The sequence below is a fragment of the Phoxinus phoxinus genome (assembly GCF_949152265.1).
Source record: "Phoxinus phoxinus genome assembly, chromosome: 4".
NCBI classification, from domain to species: domain Eukaryota; kingdom Metazoa; phylum Chordata; class Actinopteri; order Cypriniformes; family Leuciscidae; genus Phoxinus; species Phoxinus phoxinus.
Genome location: NC_136879.1, coordinates 36,899,975 through 36,920,021, shown reverse-complemented (window position 1 = coordinate 36,920,021; position 20,047 = coordinate 36,899,975). Strand labels below are relative to the sequence as shown.

The 20,047-nt window shown below is 37.5% G+C and overlaps 2 protein-coding genes and 1 long non-coding RNA gene across 5 annotated transcripts in view; 2 read left to right on the top strand and 1 right to left on the bottom strand.

The window, feature by feature from the left end:
- The first annotated feature begins 364 nt into the window (after positions 1-364).
- LOC306996998 lies at positions 365-1,789 on the top strand. Its single transcript, XR_013797230.1, has 3 exons — positions 365-446; positions 546-697; positions 1,548-1,789. It is a non-coding gene; the product is annotated as an uncharacterized lncRNA (long non-coding RNA).
- A 903-nt stretch (positions 1,790-2,692) lies between these two features.
- Positions 2,693-17,526, top strand: spsb4b (splA/ryanodine receptor domain and SOCS box containing 4b). Of its 2 annotated transcripts, XM_079609972.1 has the most exons (5): positions 2,699-2,960; positions 6,503-6,556; positions 6,816-6,834; positions 11,070-11,922; positions 16,651-17,526. In XM_079609972.1, the coding sequence occupies exons 4-5, from the start codon at positions 11,205-11,207 to the stop codon at positions 16,776-16,778; spliced, it is 846 nt and encodes a 281-aa protein (XP_079466098.1). In that variant the 5' UTR covers positions 2,699-2,960; positions 6,503-6,556; positions 6,816-6,834; positions 11,070-11,204; the 3' UTR covers positions 16,779-17,526. The 2 variants fall into 2 exon arrangements, with proteins under 2 accessions (XP_079466097.1, XP_079466098.1); XM_079609971.1 differs by lacking the exon at positions 6,816-6,834 and having other exon boundaries at positions 2,693-2,960; positions 16,651-17,503.
- Positions 17,527-18,351: 825 nt separating this feature from the next.
- clstn2b (calsyntenin 2b) overlaps positions 18,352-20,047 on the bottom strand; it is a 64,373-nt gene continuing 62,677 nt past the window's right edge. Inside the window, exon 17 of one of the 2 annotated variants that reach the window (XM_079609912.1) lies at positions 18,352-19,101. In XM_079609912.1, the coding sequence (XP_079466038.1) occupies positions 18,928-19,101 (174 nt within the window). In that variant the 3' untranslated portion in view covers positions 18,352-18,927. The remainder of the gene's footprint in view (positions 19,102-20,047) is intronic. The other variant, XM_079609913.1, reaches the window with a different exon arrangement.

Here is a 20,047-nt window from a genome sequence, read left to right as displayed (position 1 = left end):
TCCAGTTGGATATAAACTCTGCAGGACAGTGGGCCCTCCAGGAGTGACTTTGGACACCCCTGCACTAGAGTAATAAAAAAAGAAAAGAAAAATATGCTAATTCTAATGCTCTATACTTCCTTCTCTTTGCAGATCCTTGGCATTGTCATCCCCATTTATATTCCATGTGTACCTCTTTTGCTATTTTACTTTATATAATTTTTGTTTTGCTGTGTTAATTATTCTCTAACTTTTACTCTAGTCTTCCATCTCTCTCATCTATTTCTTGTTGTTGTTGTTTACTTTATAACTCAAATGCTCTTTTAAGAGCCATTCCACCCTACAAAAATGCACACAACTGTGTTAAGCAAGGGGGAGTGCTGTGATTCCACAGCTGATGTATTGCCACATCAAAAATCACTTTAGAGGTGATGGAAACCCCCCTGCCTGTTGATTCTTTGACCAAGGTAAGCGCAGTATAAACTCCTGTCAATCTATCAGTTACCCTTTTTAAAAAGTCGTATGTAAAGTTACATTTTTGACTGACTGTTGTCTACTTTGGACAGATGCCACCTGACATCCTCTGACGCATCCTGATGGGAGCCGTCACAGACGACGGCGATGTGGCTTTCTGGAGACTCACTGACGTGCAAGGTTTTCAGGGACGTTGTCAGCCAGCCCAAATTCAGAGAAGAGGCCCACTTTGTATGGCTGGACAGTAAGTTCTTAAAATCTATCTATCTATCTATCTATCTATCTATCTATCTATCTATCTATCTATCTATCTATCTATCTATCTATCTATCTCTCTATCTATCTATCTATCTCTGTCTGTCTGCCTATCTATCTATCTATCTATCTATCTATCTATCTATCCACCTATCTATCTCTGTCTGCCTATCTATCTATCTATCTATCTATCTATCTATCTATCTATCTATCTATCCACCTATCTATCTCTGTCTGCCTATCTATCTATCTATCTATCTATCTATCTATCTATCTATCTATCTATCTATCTATCTATCTATCTATCTATCTATCTATCTATCTATATATCTCTGTCTGCCTATCTATCTATCCACCTATCTATCTCTGTCTGCCTATCTATCTATCTATCTATCTATCTATCTATCTATCTATCTATCTATCTATCTATCTATCTATCTATCTATCTATCTATCTATCTATCTATCTATCTATCTATCTATCTCTACCTGTCTGTCTGTGTCTGATAGACTGTACTGCCTTCAAAACTTTCATCTTGAAATCTACTTTGATCTTCAAACTGAAAACCTTCAAACTTCAAGCTTTTAAAAACTATTTCAAACTTTTAGGATAGGCTTTCTCAAGCCAAATTAAAGTTTGTGTTGACAAACTTTTTTAAACTAGTTTATGTAGGTACTTTACAGACAAAGCCAATAACACTCAAGCTTATCTTGTCTAACATTTTACTATAATATGTTTAAAATATATAAAAAATAAATTCCTTGTATGACTCTGTACTATGTTAATGCCTTTCTTCAAAATGATTCAATATTGTTTGTTCTGTATTTGATCTAAATTAGGTGTTGTGAACTGGAGTGCATTTTCCTGACAGTAAGCAAGTGTTCCGGGTGCCCTACTCGTCGACTCTGTGCTTGCACTGCACTACACTACACAAGGACTGCCCAGCTGGGTCTGTGGTGATGGCAGAAGGAGTCCTGCAGGGATTTTATTGCTCAGTTGATTGTTTTTTCAATGATGGAGGGGAATTTCAGTGTGTGTGTGTGTGTGTGTACGTGATTATCTGTATGTATGTATGTGTGTGTGTGTGTGTGTGTGTGTGTGTGTGTGTGTGTGTGTGTGTGTGTGTGTGTGTGTGTGTGTGTGTGTGTGTGTGATTATCTGTATGTGTGCATTATCTCTTTTACACAATTATTTTTGTTTTGAAATAAAAGTTATCACTGGTATGAGTTTTTTTTTTTAGTTGAAATGCATAATATGGGATACAGAGATTGACAATGTACTGTATTTAGTTGGTTTAACTTCAAACTACTTTATTGGCATAAATGTTTTATAATAGCCTATTTAATGCACAAAAATAAACAAAAACTATTACAGAGGAATGATTAAAATAAGAAATATATAAGGTGCCATTAATATTTACAGTATTTCTTTTATTTACACAGTGAAATGCAACAGAATGTGAAAAACGTTTTAAATACACAGATATTACACAATGCTCTGTAATTCCTTATAAGTTTACCTTAGATCAGGCATAGTTAAAACTATGGATCTGCGGTCTACTCCCTTCTGCTGCTTTCATTATTACATTAGAGTTTTTTTTAATACTTCATAATTTTACTAAAGTATTATTTCAAATTTGCGCATGCATTTTGAAGACGCGTCACGTCAAAACACGTGATGTCACCACCTAACGCAAATACGACGCATGCGCTGTCAGCGCGCTTTGGCACATGTGTTTTCAACCACATTTCCTGTTTACCGTGGCGTCGACGTCATATATATGCCACTAACCAATGAGAAGCGTTACGTTCGTGCAGTCCCGCCCCAGGTGCGGCCCCGCCTTGATTGACGTCATCACTTTACCACTAACCAATGACAAGCGTTGTGGGCGGGGCTGCACGTGCAGCCCCGCCCCAGGTGCAGCCCCACCCCGATCTGCAGGCTGCAGCCAGGTGTACTTGGAACCCTTCGTGCTTTCGTCACCGCCCTCGCGTCGACGCGGCCAATCAGCTCGCACTGGCCTACGGTGACGTCACTCGTTAAGTAGCTCGCGGAACAAAAGCCGTCAGCGCGGTCTGTTCCTCCCCGGCGGATGCGAGCGACAGGACGCCGACGCGTTCGTTTAGTATTAAAGTTAGTTTTAAACGAATTTGACACGTTACTTACGGGCGTATACAGTGTATAAGTGTACATCTCGGCTCTAGCGGCGAGTGTTTTTGTCTGCGCTGAAGCTGCGAGGGATTCTCGCGAGAGTAAGTAGACGAGCGCGTGGCTGGTTTGTTTGTGTTTGTGCGTTAGATTGTTTCAAAGCAGCTGAAACCGCAGGCCCGCATTTGGGGTCGTTTTAGGATTGTGTATTCTAGTTCTGGATCATGTCATACATGTTTTCATGCTGCAAATATACTGGCTCTTTAATTGTGCCACATGCCAGCAACATATTTGGCCTTATCCACCTTTAAAACTCATTGTTTCGCTTGCACGGATATGTCTGTAAACATTTCGTTCAAGGCTATTCTTTGTGGAAAAAAATGTTGTCAGTCAGGCAGTACACATGAAAAAGGGATGTTTTGAAAATAGTTTTGTGTGTCAATTTCCATGAGTGTTTGTTTACGTGTAAAGGTCACAGTGGAAAGAGTTACAGAGATAATCTAATCATGCCTTTTCCCTCCCTGTGTTTTTATGTACCACAGATATTGTGAAATGAACGAATTAATCACTGGTGGACAGTGGGGGAGACTATTAAAATCTTTTGTACTTCTTATTTATGTCAGCAATGATTCAGACATGTTGTTTATTTCTTAGTGTGGGCTGATGTCACTTCTGCAAAGTTCTTTCTATTCCCTTTGTCTCATCCGTCTTTGTTCTTCAAAACCATGGCCGCTTCCCATTACCTATATCATTTGCATATGTTCGTTATTCATTATGGATACCTTAAACTCAACCCTTATGCAAACAAGCACAGAGACAGGCGTGTACATGTGTGTTTGTTTGAGCTTCATGTTTTGTTTCCTTTCAAGGCCGAAGGGTCCATCAAAGACTTGACATATGTCAATCAGAATTAGTAGGTCAACCGAACTGGATATTCTGTCAGGAATGTTTAGTTGGAAAATATAGTCAAAAGCGCTGCTTGGTGTTGTTGTTTTGTCTTTTGATTGTTAGGCTATAGTTTATATGAACTGTCACCTAACCCTTTTACTTAATAAAAAAGCAGTATGCTTTAGAAAAGAGAGTTTGTCAGTAGTTCCTTGCATTGGGACATATGCCCTTTTTTTCATGCCAAGCACATTCCTTTATTGAAATGTAGTCATGAACATCAAAAATGATTATGCAAATTACATAAATTTTAAATTAATTTTTTACAGTTTCTGGTCACACTTTAGATTAGGGTCCAATTCTCACTATTAAGTATGACTTTAGCTGGAACAAACTCCTAACTACTGTTTATTAATAGTTAGTAATGTAGTTACTAAATTAAATTTAGGTATTTGGAGGATTCAGGGATGTAGATATGTTTATAAGTCGTAATAAACAGCCGATATCCTAGTAAAAAGTGGCAACTAGTTAGTGAGAATTGGACCCTAAACTAAAGTGTTGCCCAGTTTTCGGATAAATGCAATAATTTGAGTGTTGAAAAGGGAACTTTTATTAGTGTTGCTGAAACCAGTCGCCTCATGAAAAGGCCACATTTTAATTTTCATGTTTATGCATGTTATTATGTTGAATGTAAATATTGAACAGTATATATTCATGCATTTAACTTAGATTAATAAATCTTCAAAATCATAAATTGAACATTACTGCAACATCGTTTTTTTTTATTTAATCCAGCTTTTTATAATGATTAATTATTATTATGATATGGCTTTTCTCATGAAGAGGCCAAAAGTGATTTTTCTCAGCTTCTGTCTTGTGTTTCTAAAACCACAGCGCTGTCATTTCTCCTTCCAGCTGAGGTCATGCCGCTCGGTCATTTTTCGAGCATGCTCAGAACGAGGCCGACGGAAGCAGGAAGGCCCAGTACTGTTTCCTCTTCCTCTTTCTTTCATCTCGTTCTCTTCTCGCCTTTTTTTATGGCTCATGCAAAGATGTGTACCGGTCAAACGTAGAATGAGGTCGTCACGGAAGCACAAACACATGCTTCAGGGGTCTTCATTGACCTGACGTTGAACTCTGTGTGACCTTTGAACTTCATTGTGACTGGCTGTGAATGTCACGCTGGTGGAGTCACTGACCACATGTGGTGCTCTGCTCTTATACATAAAATCTTGACACCTAAAGAAGTTATTAGGACTGATAGTCTTGTGTTAAATCAACACTATGCACAATAACTTCACTTATACAGGCTCCGATGCTCCACAGCATCACATCTCTGTTGATCAGACAGTTTTCGATACCTTTATAATGTAGGACACTGCAAGCATGAATAATGCAGATGTGACAGATGGAGGCGGTCCTGCAGTCAGACATGACCAGCTGTTTTGGTGTCCACTAGGCCGTGCACGACTGCTCATTCTTTCTAGTCGACTAGTCAGCGGGTCAATGTTTACCGTAATGAGGCACAAAGGCTGCTTTTGGGGAAGGTCATGTACTCTGCTTACTCGGGACATATTTTGGTCACATTTAATTGTGTGGTTTTATGGTTGTTCAGTGTGTTAATATTAGTTAATGCACTTCACTTGGTACCATTACTTAAGTAATTATTTTGCAGCATTTATTAATGTAGGTTAATGGTAAGTAATTAATTAATATTAATGCAGAATGAAAATTAAAATTGAATAATAGTATATTTATACATTAACATTAATACTTGAATACATTGTTAATACATTAATATTAATCGTCCTGAATGTGTCAGTATAAAATGCATTATTAAAAAAAAATAAAAAATAGACAGCATATATATATATATATATATATATATATATATATATATATATATATATATATATATATATATATATATTAGGGCTGTTAAACGATTAATCGCATCCAATATAAAAGTTTGTGTTTACATAATAAATGTGTGTGTACTGTGTATAATTATTTTGTATATAAATATTACATGAACGTGTGTATTTATAAGAAAAATGTGTTATTTATATATAAAATATTTATAATTTAGGCTATATAAAATGTATAATTTATATATCATATAAATTATATCTAAATCTATATACAGTATATACATGCAAATATTTCTTAAATATATACAAACGTCTTGTGTATATATAAAATAATTATACACAGTACACACACACATTTATTATGTAAACTTTTATTTTGGATGCGATAAATCATTTAACAGCCCTAAAATATATATTTAGACAGCATATATCATAATGGCATCTTTTTTTTACATTACTTGAACTTTTTTAATATTTATGTTATACAAGCTTCAACTCATTTTAAGTCAGTTTAATATCATTTAAGTTGAAATGACTTATACAACCAAGTTGATTGTACTTAAAAATTTAAGGTAGCAATATATATATATATATATATATATATATATATATATATATATATATATTTTTTTTTTATAAAAAAATGAGTACCGGTATGCTTTATAAGATCAATGTTAAATACTACTTATACTATTAAAATGAAACCAGTTTCTTCACAAAAAAACGAATCAATTTGTGTGCACAACCCCTAGTTTACATGAAAATGGAAAAAGATACGCTTATTTTACTCCTTGAGAAACAAAAACTCCTGCATGTGTGCTGACTGATGAAGTGTTCTGGTTGTGCACAGGTAGCATTTCTCCTAACAGAACTCTTCTTTGTCTCTGCAGGAGTTCAAGGCCTAGTAAAACTCGTCCTCCTCCAGTCCTGCAGTGATTTGGAAGGTAAGTGTTTGCTCAGTTATTCACACTTACACCACAGTTCATTCCGGTGAATCACCATCATCATGAGTGAGAGGAGTGTTCTGGATCAACGAGTGTGTGTGTGTGCGAGAGAGAGAGAGAGAGATAGAGAGAGGAAAGGCGGCTCTGTGTTTGGCTGAAGCGAGGAGAGTTGCTCTGGAATCTGTCCACTGTGAACTGCTTTACCCCTTTTCATTTCTCTTTCATTTTCTCCCTTTTCTCCTGCTCTATGCTGACACAGGGGAAGCAATGCATGCAGGGTAAGCTCAGACTGTTCTTGTGTGTTTGTTGTGTGGAGTAATCCGGTGTTTATGTGTGCTTAACAAAATCTCTTTCTTCAAATAGCTTTTATTACTGTACATGTTCATGGTTAGTGATTTGAACAAACCCGTAACACTTAGTATTGAACTTCATCCCACACGATTTGTGCTCCAGATATGAATGATTCTTCAAATCTTATGTCTTGTTTATGAGATGTGCACTGTTACTATTCTAAGCGATGAGATGTACAATTTTCGCCAAATGCTTGGGGAAAAAAGGGAATGAGATAAAAATGTACTTGCTCCACGCTGTGCTTGTTTTTTGGGCTGCACATTTTGGCAGAATATTTAGATTTTTATAAATCAATGTCTATAAAATACTTATGATATTAATAATTATTTTTTTAATAATAATAATACAATTATTAAATACAATTTTTATAACAAATAGGAAATATTACTGTAGTAATTTAACTGTAAAATAAAATGAGGTATTTAAGAAAATAATATAATAATAATATATTGGAATTATGAAGTACTTTTTATAGAAAAATAAGAAATACTACTGTTGTAATATTCACTGTAAAAAAATAGTTTAAGAAAATGATATAATAATGATAATTTTATGTACAACTGTAAAATTACAATACTTATAAATACGGTCTTAATTTCTTCATTTTAAATGTTAGTCACCATGAAATAAAATTTGCAACTCTTTTCAGGGAATATTGCAGTGTTTTTATAAATGATTTATCCGTGCACATCATCCATTACTATTATTTTAATTAATGTGCCCTTATAATCTTTGATCAAAGACATTCACTGTGTCTGGATTACATTACTTCCCTAATATATAGTATCAGTAGTATGAAAGAATACATAGCATCCAAAAACAAGAGCCCTGAATGACCTACATCTTCCGTCGAGATGCTGAAGCGTACATTCAATGGACACTTTACAATCCCATGAGGCCACTGGAGAGGATTTATGAATGGCGGTGAAGTACATACAATTAAGTACATACTACTACCCATATTCATACTATAAAAAACATACTTTTTTAACAGTCACCCTAAGTTGAAATTCAGATGTAGTACCTGTGCTCAGCCATGACATCTCGTCTCTTTATCACTCCGGTTATAACATTGTGTGATTTAGTAGCTGTATTCTTGCTTTTTGGCAAGATTTAACTCTTGATCATCATAGAAATCTAAGTTTCTTTTCCTAGCATTTTCTCTTTTTTGTTTCATCTCGCCGTCTTGGTTTATTAAGATGTAGGCGTCTTTGTTTGGCTTAGACCAGTCGAGCTCAGTGTTTGTCAAGAGTGTTTGGCTCTTGTGATGCTCCGTTCAGTAACAGAAGCAGCTGGAATGACGAGTCGTGCTCTTCATGTGAGGGCGTTTATGGGAAATGTGAACACCCCATGTGGACTTGTGATAAATGTGGCTCTTTTTCCGCAGAAAATGAGTTACTGGATTAGGTTTTGGACAGTGCAAGTTTGCTTTTTGGCCCTGACTGCACGTTTGAGTCAGTTATTCCAACAAAACGTGCTGTCGTTTCTTTCTTTGTTGCTCAAGAGGGAATATTCATCTCCGATCCACACACTCTTGTGAAAGCTCTTCTCAGGTTCACAGCCGATTCCCTCAGTCTCCCGGTGGAGTGTGAGCGCAAGCGGCTCCGTCAGATGGTGTGAAAACTAATCTCGCAGCCTTGAAGTCTCTTTAGTGAAGCGTCTACTTCTTTACTTTTACTTTTTCTTTCGCCTTTCCTTGATTTAAGTCTACAGCCATACTGGGTACAACAAAAATGTTTGCTTAATAAACTAGTTTTAGCAAAATATTTAATTAAATGTATATTAAGGCTTCAGATCTTTTATACTATATAAATGATTCATAATATATATTTTTTGTACACTTATCCATTCAAGTTTAATGTTGTCACCCATGTATTGATTTGATTCAAAAAAAAATTTATTAAAAAAAAAATTGCTTATTACATACATTTATATTGCATGATAGCTATGCTACTGTTCAAAAGCTTGGGGTCAGTCAGATTTATTTTATTCAACAAGGATGCATGGAATTTATCGAAATATCGAATTTGGCAGCAAAGATATTTATTATGTTACAAAAGATTGGTTTAAGTTCTTTTGAATTTTCTATTCATCAAATAATCCCTCAAAAAATTCTCACCAATTCCACATATATATGAAACGGCACAACTGTTTTCAATAATGAGAAATGTTTCTTGATTAGAAAATCAGCATGTTAGAATGATTTCTGATGGATCATGTGACGCTGAAGACTGGAATAATGATGCTGAAAATTCTGGTTTGAATCACAGGAATGTATTCAACTAGAAAAGTTATTTAACATTTTTATAATATTTCAATAGTTTTTTTTTGTTGCTTCTTAGCAAAAAACATTTTCAAAATGATGTGTGCTCATTAATGTATACTTACTAGGGCCGGGACTCGATTAAAAAAATTAATCTAATTAATTAGAGGCTTTGTAATTAATTAATCAAAATTAATCGCATTTTAAATCGCATATAAATTAGGGCTGTCAATCAATTAAATTATTGTGTTGAACATGTTATTGAAATAATGTTCAAATGGTGATGGTGAGCATTGGAATAATTGTGCCTAGCAAATAATCAATACAATACAATTGAACATTATTAAATTATTGAACATTATAAATTATACATTTAATATTAAACATTAAATTATAAACATTATTTACACTTGCTTTACAGGTTTTTAACATTGGCCTACTTCGAAAATGCTGCAATTTAAAGTTTGAGATGTTTTTTCATCTGTTTTAGAAAGTATTTTTTAGACTTGTTTTTTTTTTTCAGAACAAAACTTGTTTTACAATCTTTTGCATGCGTTATATTTTTATTAAATGTGTTTAATTAAGCCATTGCTGCAAGTAATTTGACAGTTAACAATATTTTAGTGTACAGTTAATCACAAATTCAGTCAGCATTGTCATGACTCATTATCCCATGATGGACGGTGAAACAACGTCACAATATCAACGTTGATTCAATTTGCAAAACCGAAGCATAATTCGACATTGGTTCAACGTTGACATACAATCTTTATTCACCCATATTGAAAGAAGAGACGGTGTAACAACGTCACGAAATCAACAATGAAACAACGTAACGACATCAACAGTGAAACAACGTCACGATTTCAACAGTGAAACAACGTCACGATTTAAGTCCTTTTGCACAATCGAAACATAATCCAACATTGGTTCGACCTTGGCTTGATCCCTTACGTTCACCGGTGAATTAACGTTGCAATGCCGGCTGTTTTTTTTATAAGTAAATGTTCCAATCAATGATCCAGGCAGCGCCAGCGCGTTCTCGTCTTTCCTTCCTTCATTTTACAGTCGAATGGTGGCTAGAACGGCTCCAGGCTCAAAGGTCAATACGGAATGGATTAATCTGCGTTATTTTTTTTAACCCGTTATTTTTTCTCAGATTAATTAATCGAAATTAACGCGTTAATGTCCCGGCCCTAATAATTACTTCTACCAATTAATCAAGTATTCTCGTAAGCGTAGAATCTGCCATTTAAAATACATACGAGTGAGTCGCTCGAATGGCGGAAGCCATGTTGCGCCTCCATCTTAAAAATACATTAGCCAAAGAGGGACATACCTGGAAATTCAAGCTTCACTTGTCATGTTTTTACACTCAGTGGCACCGTGACGAATGCGAGGGGGAGATTACTCGCGACTGCCGGCAGATTTGAAATAATACGGCCACCGTAAGAGTTAAAACGCCCTCGGAATGGGAGGGGCTAGAAAGTAATATTCAGTTGGTAGTCATATACAATTTCACCACTAGATGGGAGAAAATCCTACACAATGTAGCTTTAAAAAACATAAAAAAACTTTTGAATGGTAGTATCTATCTATTGTATGCAAAAGAAGTTGCTTGACTGTAAAGTTGTAACTTTTAATTTGTAAAATATGGGATTGCATGTCCTTATCTCTTTTCTAATTCCTGTTCAGTGCAAAAATTAGCCCTTCCTCTATTTTCTTTACTGATGTGTCAGGAATGATGATGATGATGATGATGATGATGTTGTTGTGCGTATGAGTTCAGGCGAGAACAACCTTGTAATTGATGCACCTAGTCTGCAATTAGTTTGATTGAAGTGAAGCAACATAAAAATGTCACAACATGCATCCTTACTCTTTCATTTTGCTCTACAGTGCCGCCCACTCCGGTCCGAACGACTTCTCGTGCATGGGACAGTATCGTCTCTTCTGATTGGCTGACGCTCTCTTGTCCACCCTGCTCATGAGGTAACCCCGGCTGTCGTTGTTGATGCCCGTGGCTGGGCCGTGATGGGGCAGAGGGTGTCGGGTGTGGTGAAATCCGCGGATGAGCCGGAGACGGGCGAGCTGGCGTATCCGCCAGTGTGTGCGTCGCTCCATAGTCGCGGCGTCCCGTTACCCGGCCGTCTGGAGCTGCTGTTGGACATGCCTCCGGCGGGACCGGAAACCCAGCTGCTGCACACCTGGAACCCGGACGACCGCTCGCTCAACCTCTTCATCAAAGACGAAGACCGGCTCACGTTCCACCGCCACCCGGTGGCCCAAAGCACAGACTGTGTGCGGGGAAAAGTCGGCTTCACCCGCGGCTTACACGCATGGACTTTGCGATGGCCCATTCGGCAGCGCGGGACGCACGCTGTGGTCGGGGTCTCAACCTCTTTGGCTCCGTTGAGAGCCGTCGGGTATTCGGCCCTAGTCGGTAGTGACGCCGAATCCTGGGGTTGGGACTTAGGACGAGGCCGACTGTACCACGACAGAAAGAGCCAGACCGGCCCGGCGCTGTCGTACCCGCAGTTTATTGAAGACGAGGATGAGGAAGGGGCGTTCTCCGTGCCCGAAGAGGTTCTGGTGGTGCTGGACATGGACGAAGGCACACTGGGATTCTGCGCCGACGGGAACTACCTGGGCGTGGCGTTTCGTGGACTGAAAGGAAAGAGGCTGTACCCGATCGTCAGCGCCGTGTGGGGTCACTGTGAAGTCAGCATGACCTACATCAACGGATTAGACCGTATGTATCTTTTTCAGATTTTGCTACTTCTGTTTTTCCCTCTTTCTCATATTTTCCGTAATCCCATATTCATGGGCAGCGCATGTTGGTTTGAAGCCAGCTCTTTTCTTTAAATTTAAAGGGGCTGTATGTAAGAATTTTCAAGCATTCATCGCTTTTTTTTTATTGCCAATGTGTGAACAGCTTGTAACAAAACAAAAAATAAGACCTTCCTCGGCTTCCTATGTTGTCTATGAAAGCTTGTAGCCTGATTTTTATTAGGGATGCGCCGATCCGATATTCAGTATCGGGATCGGCTCCGATACTGACATTTTTGCCGGATCGGGTATCGGTCAGACGAGGCCGATCCAAATCCGATATTGTGCGTATACTATTCTGTGCTATTGTTAAGCCCCACAAAAGGCACAAAAACATTATAAAGCACCATAACGTTGTCGTGCACTATATTATAAGTGTTCTGAAGCCATTATATAGTATAATGTGAGATATAAATGAATATTTAAGTCATTAAATTCAAGATCACGTACACTTTTTCCCTCCGCTGCGGCTGTCAGTCATTCTCCATTCAGCATCAAACAGCGCGTCGCGTTCGGTTACGACGAGTCAACAACACGATGAAAAACTCTCTCCAAGATGATTCAATGTTACTATAATTATACTTGATCTGTAGATATAGGACTATGGTTTTGCATTAAACAACTTTATCTTGCCGGACTTTATTGCTGTACCTTAACTACTTTCTACCGGGTGTCTGCTCACAACACTGGAGTCAGAGCACTATAGCAGCTAACTGTTCTTCACGCGCACAGTAAATGACATTTAAAACTGTTAAAAGAAAATAATAAATAAACTATTGCTTAGATAGATACTATATAATACTCTAAGCATCAATATGTCTTTCCTTCGTGCTTTGAACTCTTCAATGTGGACTTGACGCGCTGCGCGCTGTGACTCATGTTGCTTCAAGCGCATCATTCTGCGCTCGGGATGCGCATAAGCGCTGTGTGCCGCTTTTCATATCAATACAGCGACTGTTCTGTATAGACTGTTCTGTATAGTTCTGTACTATCCATCATGTTGCTGCCTCATTAAACCGCTGTGCTATACATTTAAAACATGTCTCAATTTTATAGTAGGCTATAAAATAATTAATATTTTAGATTTTTGTTATCTTGTTTTTCATGAATGTATTTTACAACAATACAAAGAGGAATGTGTAACGTTTTACCAGATTTAGTGTTACACTTATTCTCATATTTGTTCCCCACTAAATGTTTTTTCATGTTCAGATTTAATACAATTATTGTGCACTTGTGATTTTTCTAGACTAAATTTTACTGCTTAATTATCCACTATTCTAGTTTAATTTCCTATTTGCAGTGCAAATAGCATCCATTAAACATCCTGTGCAAATTTTGCACTTTAATTTTGAATGTCAACAAGTTTAAGCTACTGAACTTTTTATTTTATTTTGCACTTGTTGCTCTGGTGCTGGTTTAATAAATCACTAAACTTGTGAATACATTGTTTGTCATTTTGTTTTACAAGGCTAAAAAAAATATTGTTTAAGTTGAGCCTGATATCTTGCAAAGTAATGCATACAGCTAATTAAGTAATTTAGCTCTTTTAACATTTTACCTTTGTATCGGATCGGTACTCGGTATCGGCCGATATTGAATTGCAGGTATCGGAATCGGTATCGGAAACAAAAAAGGTGGATCGGAGCATCCCTAATTTTTATGTGAAGGACTCGGGTGTTTTTGCCAGGAAAATCAAAGGATGTGATGGTTATGCACACTCCCAAGTGACTCATGAAATGAATGCTTATACAATGTTCAGGATAGTGTCGAAAAAGCTTTTCTGTAATGTAAATGTCATGCAAAGAAAAGGGATTCAATCAAACTATAGTCTCATTAGCCATATTTATATAGCCTATAGTCTCAGATATACTTTATAAACAAACTATCATAACAGTGTAAAGTTGCTGGCTGCAGTTTGGTCTCTTCAGACTGAGTGGAATCAAAGTCTGAAGCTAAAAGAACAGCGTCTGTGTCCATCATTATTATTATAACCTTTATTTAAACCGGAAAAGTCCCATTAGCCCCTTTCACACAGAGATTCCGGAAAATACACGGATAAAGTGACCCGGGATTTGACCCGGGTTCGTTTGAAAATGGTTCATTCACACTGCCAGTGATTTGCCGGAATCAGAGCGCGCGTTCACACACAACCCGGGTATGTCCCGGATAGACGCGTGACGTTATGATGTGACGTATAAGGTACGCACGCTCGATCATTTTTTTTCGGATTCGGTCGTACACTAACGCATCACGTACCGTTCCACAAAGCTGGCGAACGATCTCAGCTTCGGCGCGGATTGCAAGGAGCTCTCGGGTCTCTGCTTCAGTCCAGTTTGCAGACATCTTTTCGTTCTTTCTTGTATCGATGACGAACACAAACTTTCTTCTAACAGAGTAACAGAGTCGCACGATAACTACGTCATTGCGAAGGCTCGTGCATCATCACTACGACACACCCCTTACGGCATTTGTCCTGGCTTTTGTTCACACAGCGCGCGTTCCGGGTCTGAACACGGCAATGTTACTAGGTCCCCAACCCGGCATCGATCCCGGCATTAAACCCGGGTCGTGTTTGCGTTCACACAGAAGGCGTTCCGGCAATTTGCCGGCAATTTGCCGGGTTCAAAGTGCTGTGTGAATGGGGCTTTTGAGACACAGTCTCTTTTACAAGGGAGTCCTGTGAGGTTTTAATATATAAACAAACGAAATAAGTCCTAGAAGTCAATATCCACCCACCATTAATTAAAACAATTGCACATGTCCGTCCGCATATCAGATATTCTTTTTTTAGAAGCAGCTAAGGAAATTAACGCACCAATCTTAAGTCTAGACTGGAGGTCATTCCAGGACGAAGGACCATAGTAAGACAGACCCCTCTTTCCTGCTTCTGTCCTCATTCTTGGTACCTTAAAAAGTAGCACATCACTAGATCTTAATTGATATGTAAGGAAATCACACATCATTGACAACGACGCAATATTTTTTGTGAAATCTGATTTTAAAAGCTCAAATCTGCAGACTTGTCTCTGACTTTCCGCAACTAGCGTTGACTCATTCAGACATGTAAGTCTGGGCAAAAGGCGTGTAGTGTATATTCCTAGCCTCTAGCTGAGATGCTGCTCATAGCTTTGCTGTTGCTTCATGATCTGAGTAATTGCGCAACCACTCTTAACAACATGTTTACGTGCAGCTCATCTAGTGCTTTTTTTTCTCTTGGTAATGGCAGATTTAAAAAATGATGTACCTATGAAATCATTCCCATATGTCTGGTGTGCATGGCGACATGAGCATGTTTCCTAACATTTGTCTCTAAAATGCTATTTAATGGACGTTGCAACACCGATCACAAATTTAAAGAGACCATATCCTACACTTAGTAGCATTTGTATCTGTTATTTCCCCTCTAAAGCCTACTTACAGAAATATACTGGTAATTGGATAGGCCTATGCAAGTCACACTTAATGAATAAATAATGCCATCAATTTCATACATTTTAGTATATGCTTTTATCCTAACTTTAAATCAGCTGGTATTTTGGTGATTTTTAGTCAATGTACATTACAATTCAAACGTTGAGGTCAGAAAGACTTTTATTTGATCAAAAAAAAATGTAAAAACAGTAATGTTGTGAAATATGACAATTTAAAATAACTGTTTTCTATTATAATTTATTCCTGTGATCAAAGCTTATTTTCAGCATCATTACTCCAGTCTTCAGTGTCACATGATCCGTCAGAAATCAGTATAATATAATGATTTAGTGCTCAAGAAACATTTCTTATTCTTAATTTCTTATCAGTTTTGATTGAACAGTTGTACTGCTTAATATTTTTTTGGAAACCATTATGCATTTTTGCCCCAGAATTCTTTGATGAATAGAAAGTTCATAAGAACAGCATTTGAAATCTTTACATCTTTTGTAACATTATAAATGTCTTTACTGCCATGTTTGATCAATTTAATGCAACCTTGCTGAATAAAAGTACTAATTTCTTAAAAAAAAAGACATTCTGATCTCAAACTTTTGAATGGTAGTGTATGAAGTCAATCATCAAGTTCCACTAATGTCCCACAATGCTTTAATTTTCAACCGTAAGATGTCTAAACATTTGAGAGTTGTGGGTGAAATTAAATCACAAAGATGTTTTACAAATATTACCACCTTTTTATATTATTCTCTATATAAATGGCCGGTAACACTCCATTTTAGGGTTCAATTCTCACTTTTAACTAGTTGCCAATTAGCATGCATATTACTAAGATATTTACTGTTTATTAGTTCTTGTAAAGCACATATTAATGCCTTATTCTGCATAACCTTATTCCACATTCCTTAGTCCTACCCAATACCTAAACTTAACTACAAAAACGACCTCACTAACTATTAATAAGCAGTAAATTAGGAGTTTGAGGCAAAAGTTATAGTTAATAGTGAATGTGTTCCCCACACTGAAGTGTTACCAAATGGCCTCTCTTGTGATTGGCTGGCTTTTTTAACAGTTCTTTTGCTGTTTGTAGTGTCACAACCATGAATCGTTGAGCTTATCTAGAATCAATGTTGGTCTTTGAAGTCCTAATGAGTGTTTTCACATGATCGCTTGAGGTCTTTGACCCTTGACCCTAACCGACCTCTGCTGTGTCCCGTAGCTGAACCCCTGCCGTTGATGGAGCTGTGCAGGAGAGCGGCGCGACAGGCTCTGGGTCGACACCGAATCCATCACATCCAGTCTCTGCCACTGCCACAGACGCTCAAGAACTACCTGCAGTACCAATGAGACACACACACACACACACGCACACACGCACAGCCAAAAAACTGGACACGCGCTCAGAAATGATCCCCGGTGCTGGGGACTTCAGGACTGTAGAAGCTTTGTGCTGTGCACAGATGTTAACCGAGTGACGTATAGGGACGGACGCTACCGAATTGAGCAGCCAGACGACGAGTATCTAGTTTTTATACATGATTATGAGGTGATTGTAACAATAAGGTGTTTGTGTTTGAGAATGACTCAAGTTCATGTCTTCCATGGAAATAATTTTCTTAAGAGCTGATGATTTAGATTTTCCTTCACTTTTATCTCAAGAACTATAGACTTGGTTTTCTGCACATAAATCCAGCATGATGTTAAAATTGTATTTTATCCCAGAAAACAAGTCCTTTATTCTTTCAGCAGTCTTCACTAATACGCATCATCCACAGTGCCTGAGATCTTTTAAAATCTTTTCTGTTGTTGTTTGTTTTTTGTCCCCCCCAAGCTGTAATCATGACGAAGCTGATTAAATCGGTTTTCAGATGTTTTAGCGTATAAGCGCGAGTATGCGACTATGAAATGTGCCGCGGCGTCTGTTAAGCAGATTTTTACAGATGTGATTTTTATATGAATTTGATGTCTGCCAGGGCTTTGGGCCTCCGGGTGGCGGTGGAAAACCCGTAAGATTGCAGACACCACTTTGTTCTTTTGTGACTTTTGAAATGTGAATAAAAATAAAACTCAAAACCCAAATGCAGTCGTCTGCTCTTTCATTGCTGTATCGCTTGTTTTTAAATTAATATTCTTCATTCCAATTCTGATGAAGTAATAGTTTTTTTTGGTGTAATTTCAAATGGTCATCACAGTGAGTTTTGCTAAACCTACTGATGATTTATTTATATTTATAGTATCTGTTTTCGGGTTTATATTGAGTTTTTGGGTTAATGGCGTCACCTAGTGGGTCTGAAGAATACCGCACAGAAAGCATTCAAAGTTGTTAGCTTTAAAGTTTATCATTTATATTTGACTAAATATTAAGACTTACATTTTATTGCTCTTAATGATCTATAATATTCATGTTTATGTCACTTTCATTGCTGTGCGTGTATAGGTTTGTAGAGGTTATCTCTCTATATGCAGAGCCATTTCTCTCAATGGCTCTGGACGTAACGAAGACTCGTGAACCACGTGACACTTGCAGCGCCACACACACACACACACGCACACCTTGTGGAGCAATGATAAGTACTGTCCTTCCCCCGTTTGGATCTAGCTTTGTACAGCTTTGGATGAAATTGAAAACACGGCAAGTCTATCTCTCACAGCCTCGCTTTCATCTGTCATGGCGCTGCTCTGAATAAGGTCTAAAACCCCTGATTGTATCAGTATCAACCATAGACTGTAAAAAAATAGGTATCAACCATAGACTGTAAAAAATATCAACGTGCTTCGTGTGATGCTCCACTAGACGGCGCTGTTGTATTACAAATATTTTGTTTGTGCGCGTTCGCAGCCGTTTGAGGTTCCAGTTCGACGTTGATCCATTTTGTTATTATAATTATGTTAAAAAGAGTAGGCTATACATGAGACGACTCATTTCTTAAAACCATTTTATTGACCCATGTACAGAAAGTGCAGCAGCGACCACAAAAAAGTCGGTAAGATATACAAATACAATAACCCATCCATTCGCACTTTATAATGAGTGAACAGTCATTTACAAAACCATTCGCACACAAAACTCACAGCCAATGTTACACAGAGTAGTAGGCTAGTAGTAAGACAACATTTAAAGGGCGCACGCATGGATTTATAAAAATGTACGAGACTCACGACAAAAACTTGTTCACCGTCAGTTTTTAGAGCTAAAATTCATGGGTGTTTATGAAAGGGTGACCATTTCACATCAAATGAGATGAACAGCGCAGAGAAAGTCTTGTTCTGTGACTTCACTGTCTCGTACTTTCTGTTATTATTGTCCTCCAGCGATAGAGACAGCGAGCGTAAAGGGATCAGACGGGATGCAGGACTTTTATTAGTTTGTCATCTCACACCAAAACAGTTTCACTAAGGATCAGAGGCGAGTCTTTTCGTGTGTTTGCATGTAAACTCGCTTGTATTGCAGGCCACTACAATGCTACAGGTAAAGCGTTGTGTTTTCAGCGTGTTTTCAGCAGTGTAATGTTGCTTTCCCCCATTGAATCCTGGTTTGATTATGTATGAAAGATGTGGTAGCTGCCTCCTCTTCATCACTGTCGGATTCGGTACTAGATACATCACATTCCTCTTCATCATCTTCCTCCTCCTCAGTTACTTCTTCTGCTGACTGAAGCTCCTGAAAGCTCTAGAATTAACCAATTATTTGGTTACTCTCGTTCATAGTAGCTAATTCAAATGAAAAATGTTGCATTGTTTTACAAAAAAAAAAGAAATAAATAGTTTATTTGCTCGTGTCTTTCGGAAACCATGTGACTTACTTTCTTCTGTGGAACACAAAAGGAGATATTTACAGATAAATGTCCAAGCTGCTCTTTTCCAAACAATGTACTTGAATGGTGACTACGGCTGTTGAGCTGGACTTTTTTGTAAATAACAAATCAATATCAGTCTGTTCCACATGTAAAGTTGTCATACTTCAAAAGACACAGGCTGCATCTGAAATCGCATACTTCTCTACTATATAGTCGGTGAAAACAGTATGTGACAAAAGAAGTATGTCAGAACTCACAGTGCTCATAAAAGAGTAGGTGAAAAATATCTTCTTTTGGTAAGATTGTGAAGTGTGCATATGATTGACACTTTACTATCCCATGAGGCCACAGGAGAGGATTTGTGAATGGTAGTGAAGCGAAACAACTGCTGCTGTCACATGATAATGACACCATTGCGAATGTAGTACGTCCAGATTACATTCATACTTTACACACTCATACTATATAGAACTTACTTTTTTAAGTAGTTGTGAAGTAATTTCTTATTCAAAATAAGCACCAACTCAAGAGATTATGCAATTTCGAACGCAGCCACGGAATATGAGTCTTATGGACTAATTTCATTGTGTTTTTACTGTGTTTTGGTTTCTGGAGCTTGACAGCTCCAGTCCCCATCCACTTTCATTTTAAGAAAAAAGTCACACAAACATGCTTCAAAATGTGGTTATCGAACACTTAAACATGAATCTTTCTCAGTTGTTAGTAATTAAAATATTGATTTGGTTGATTTTCTAACCATTACAACAATTCTACTTTGTCACTATGTTTTCTTAATTATTTTCACAGGATTTTTTGTTG

Excerpts from the sequence above, each read along its gene's own strand:
- spsb4b (XM_079609972.1), top strand. The coding sequence starts at position 11,205 with ATGGGGCAGAGGGTGTCGGGTGTGGTGAAATCCGCGGATGAGCCGGAG. Across the intron at positions 11,923-16,650 it reads CTACATCAACGGATTAGACC|CTGAACCCCTGCCGTTGATG; the intron begins GTATGTATCTTT and ends TGTGTCCCGTAG.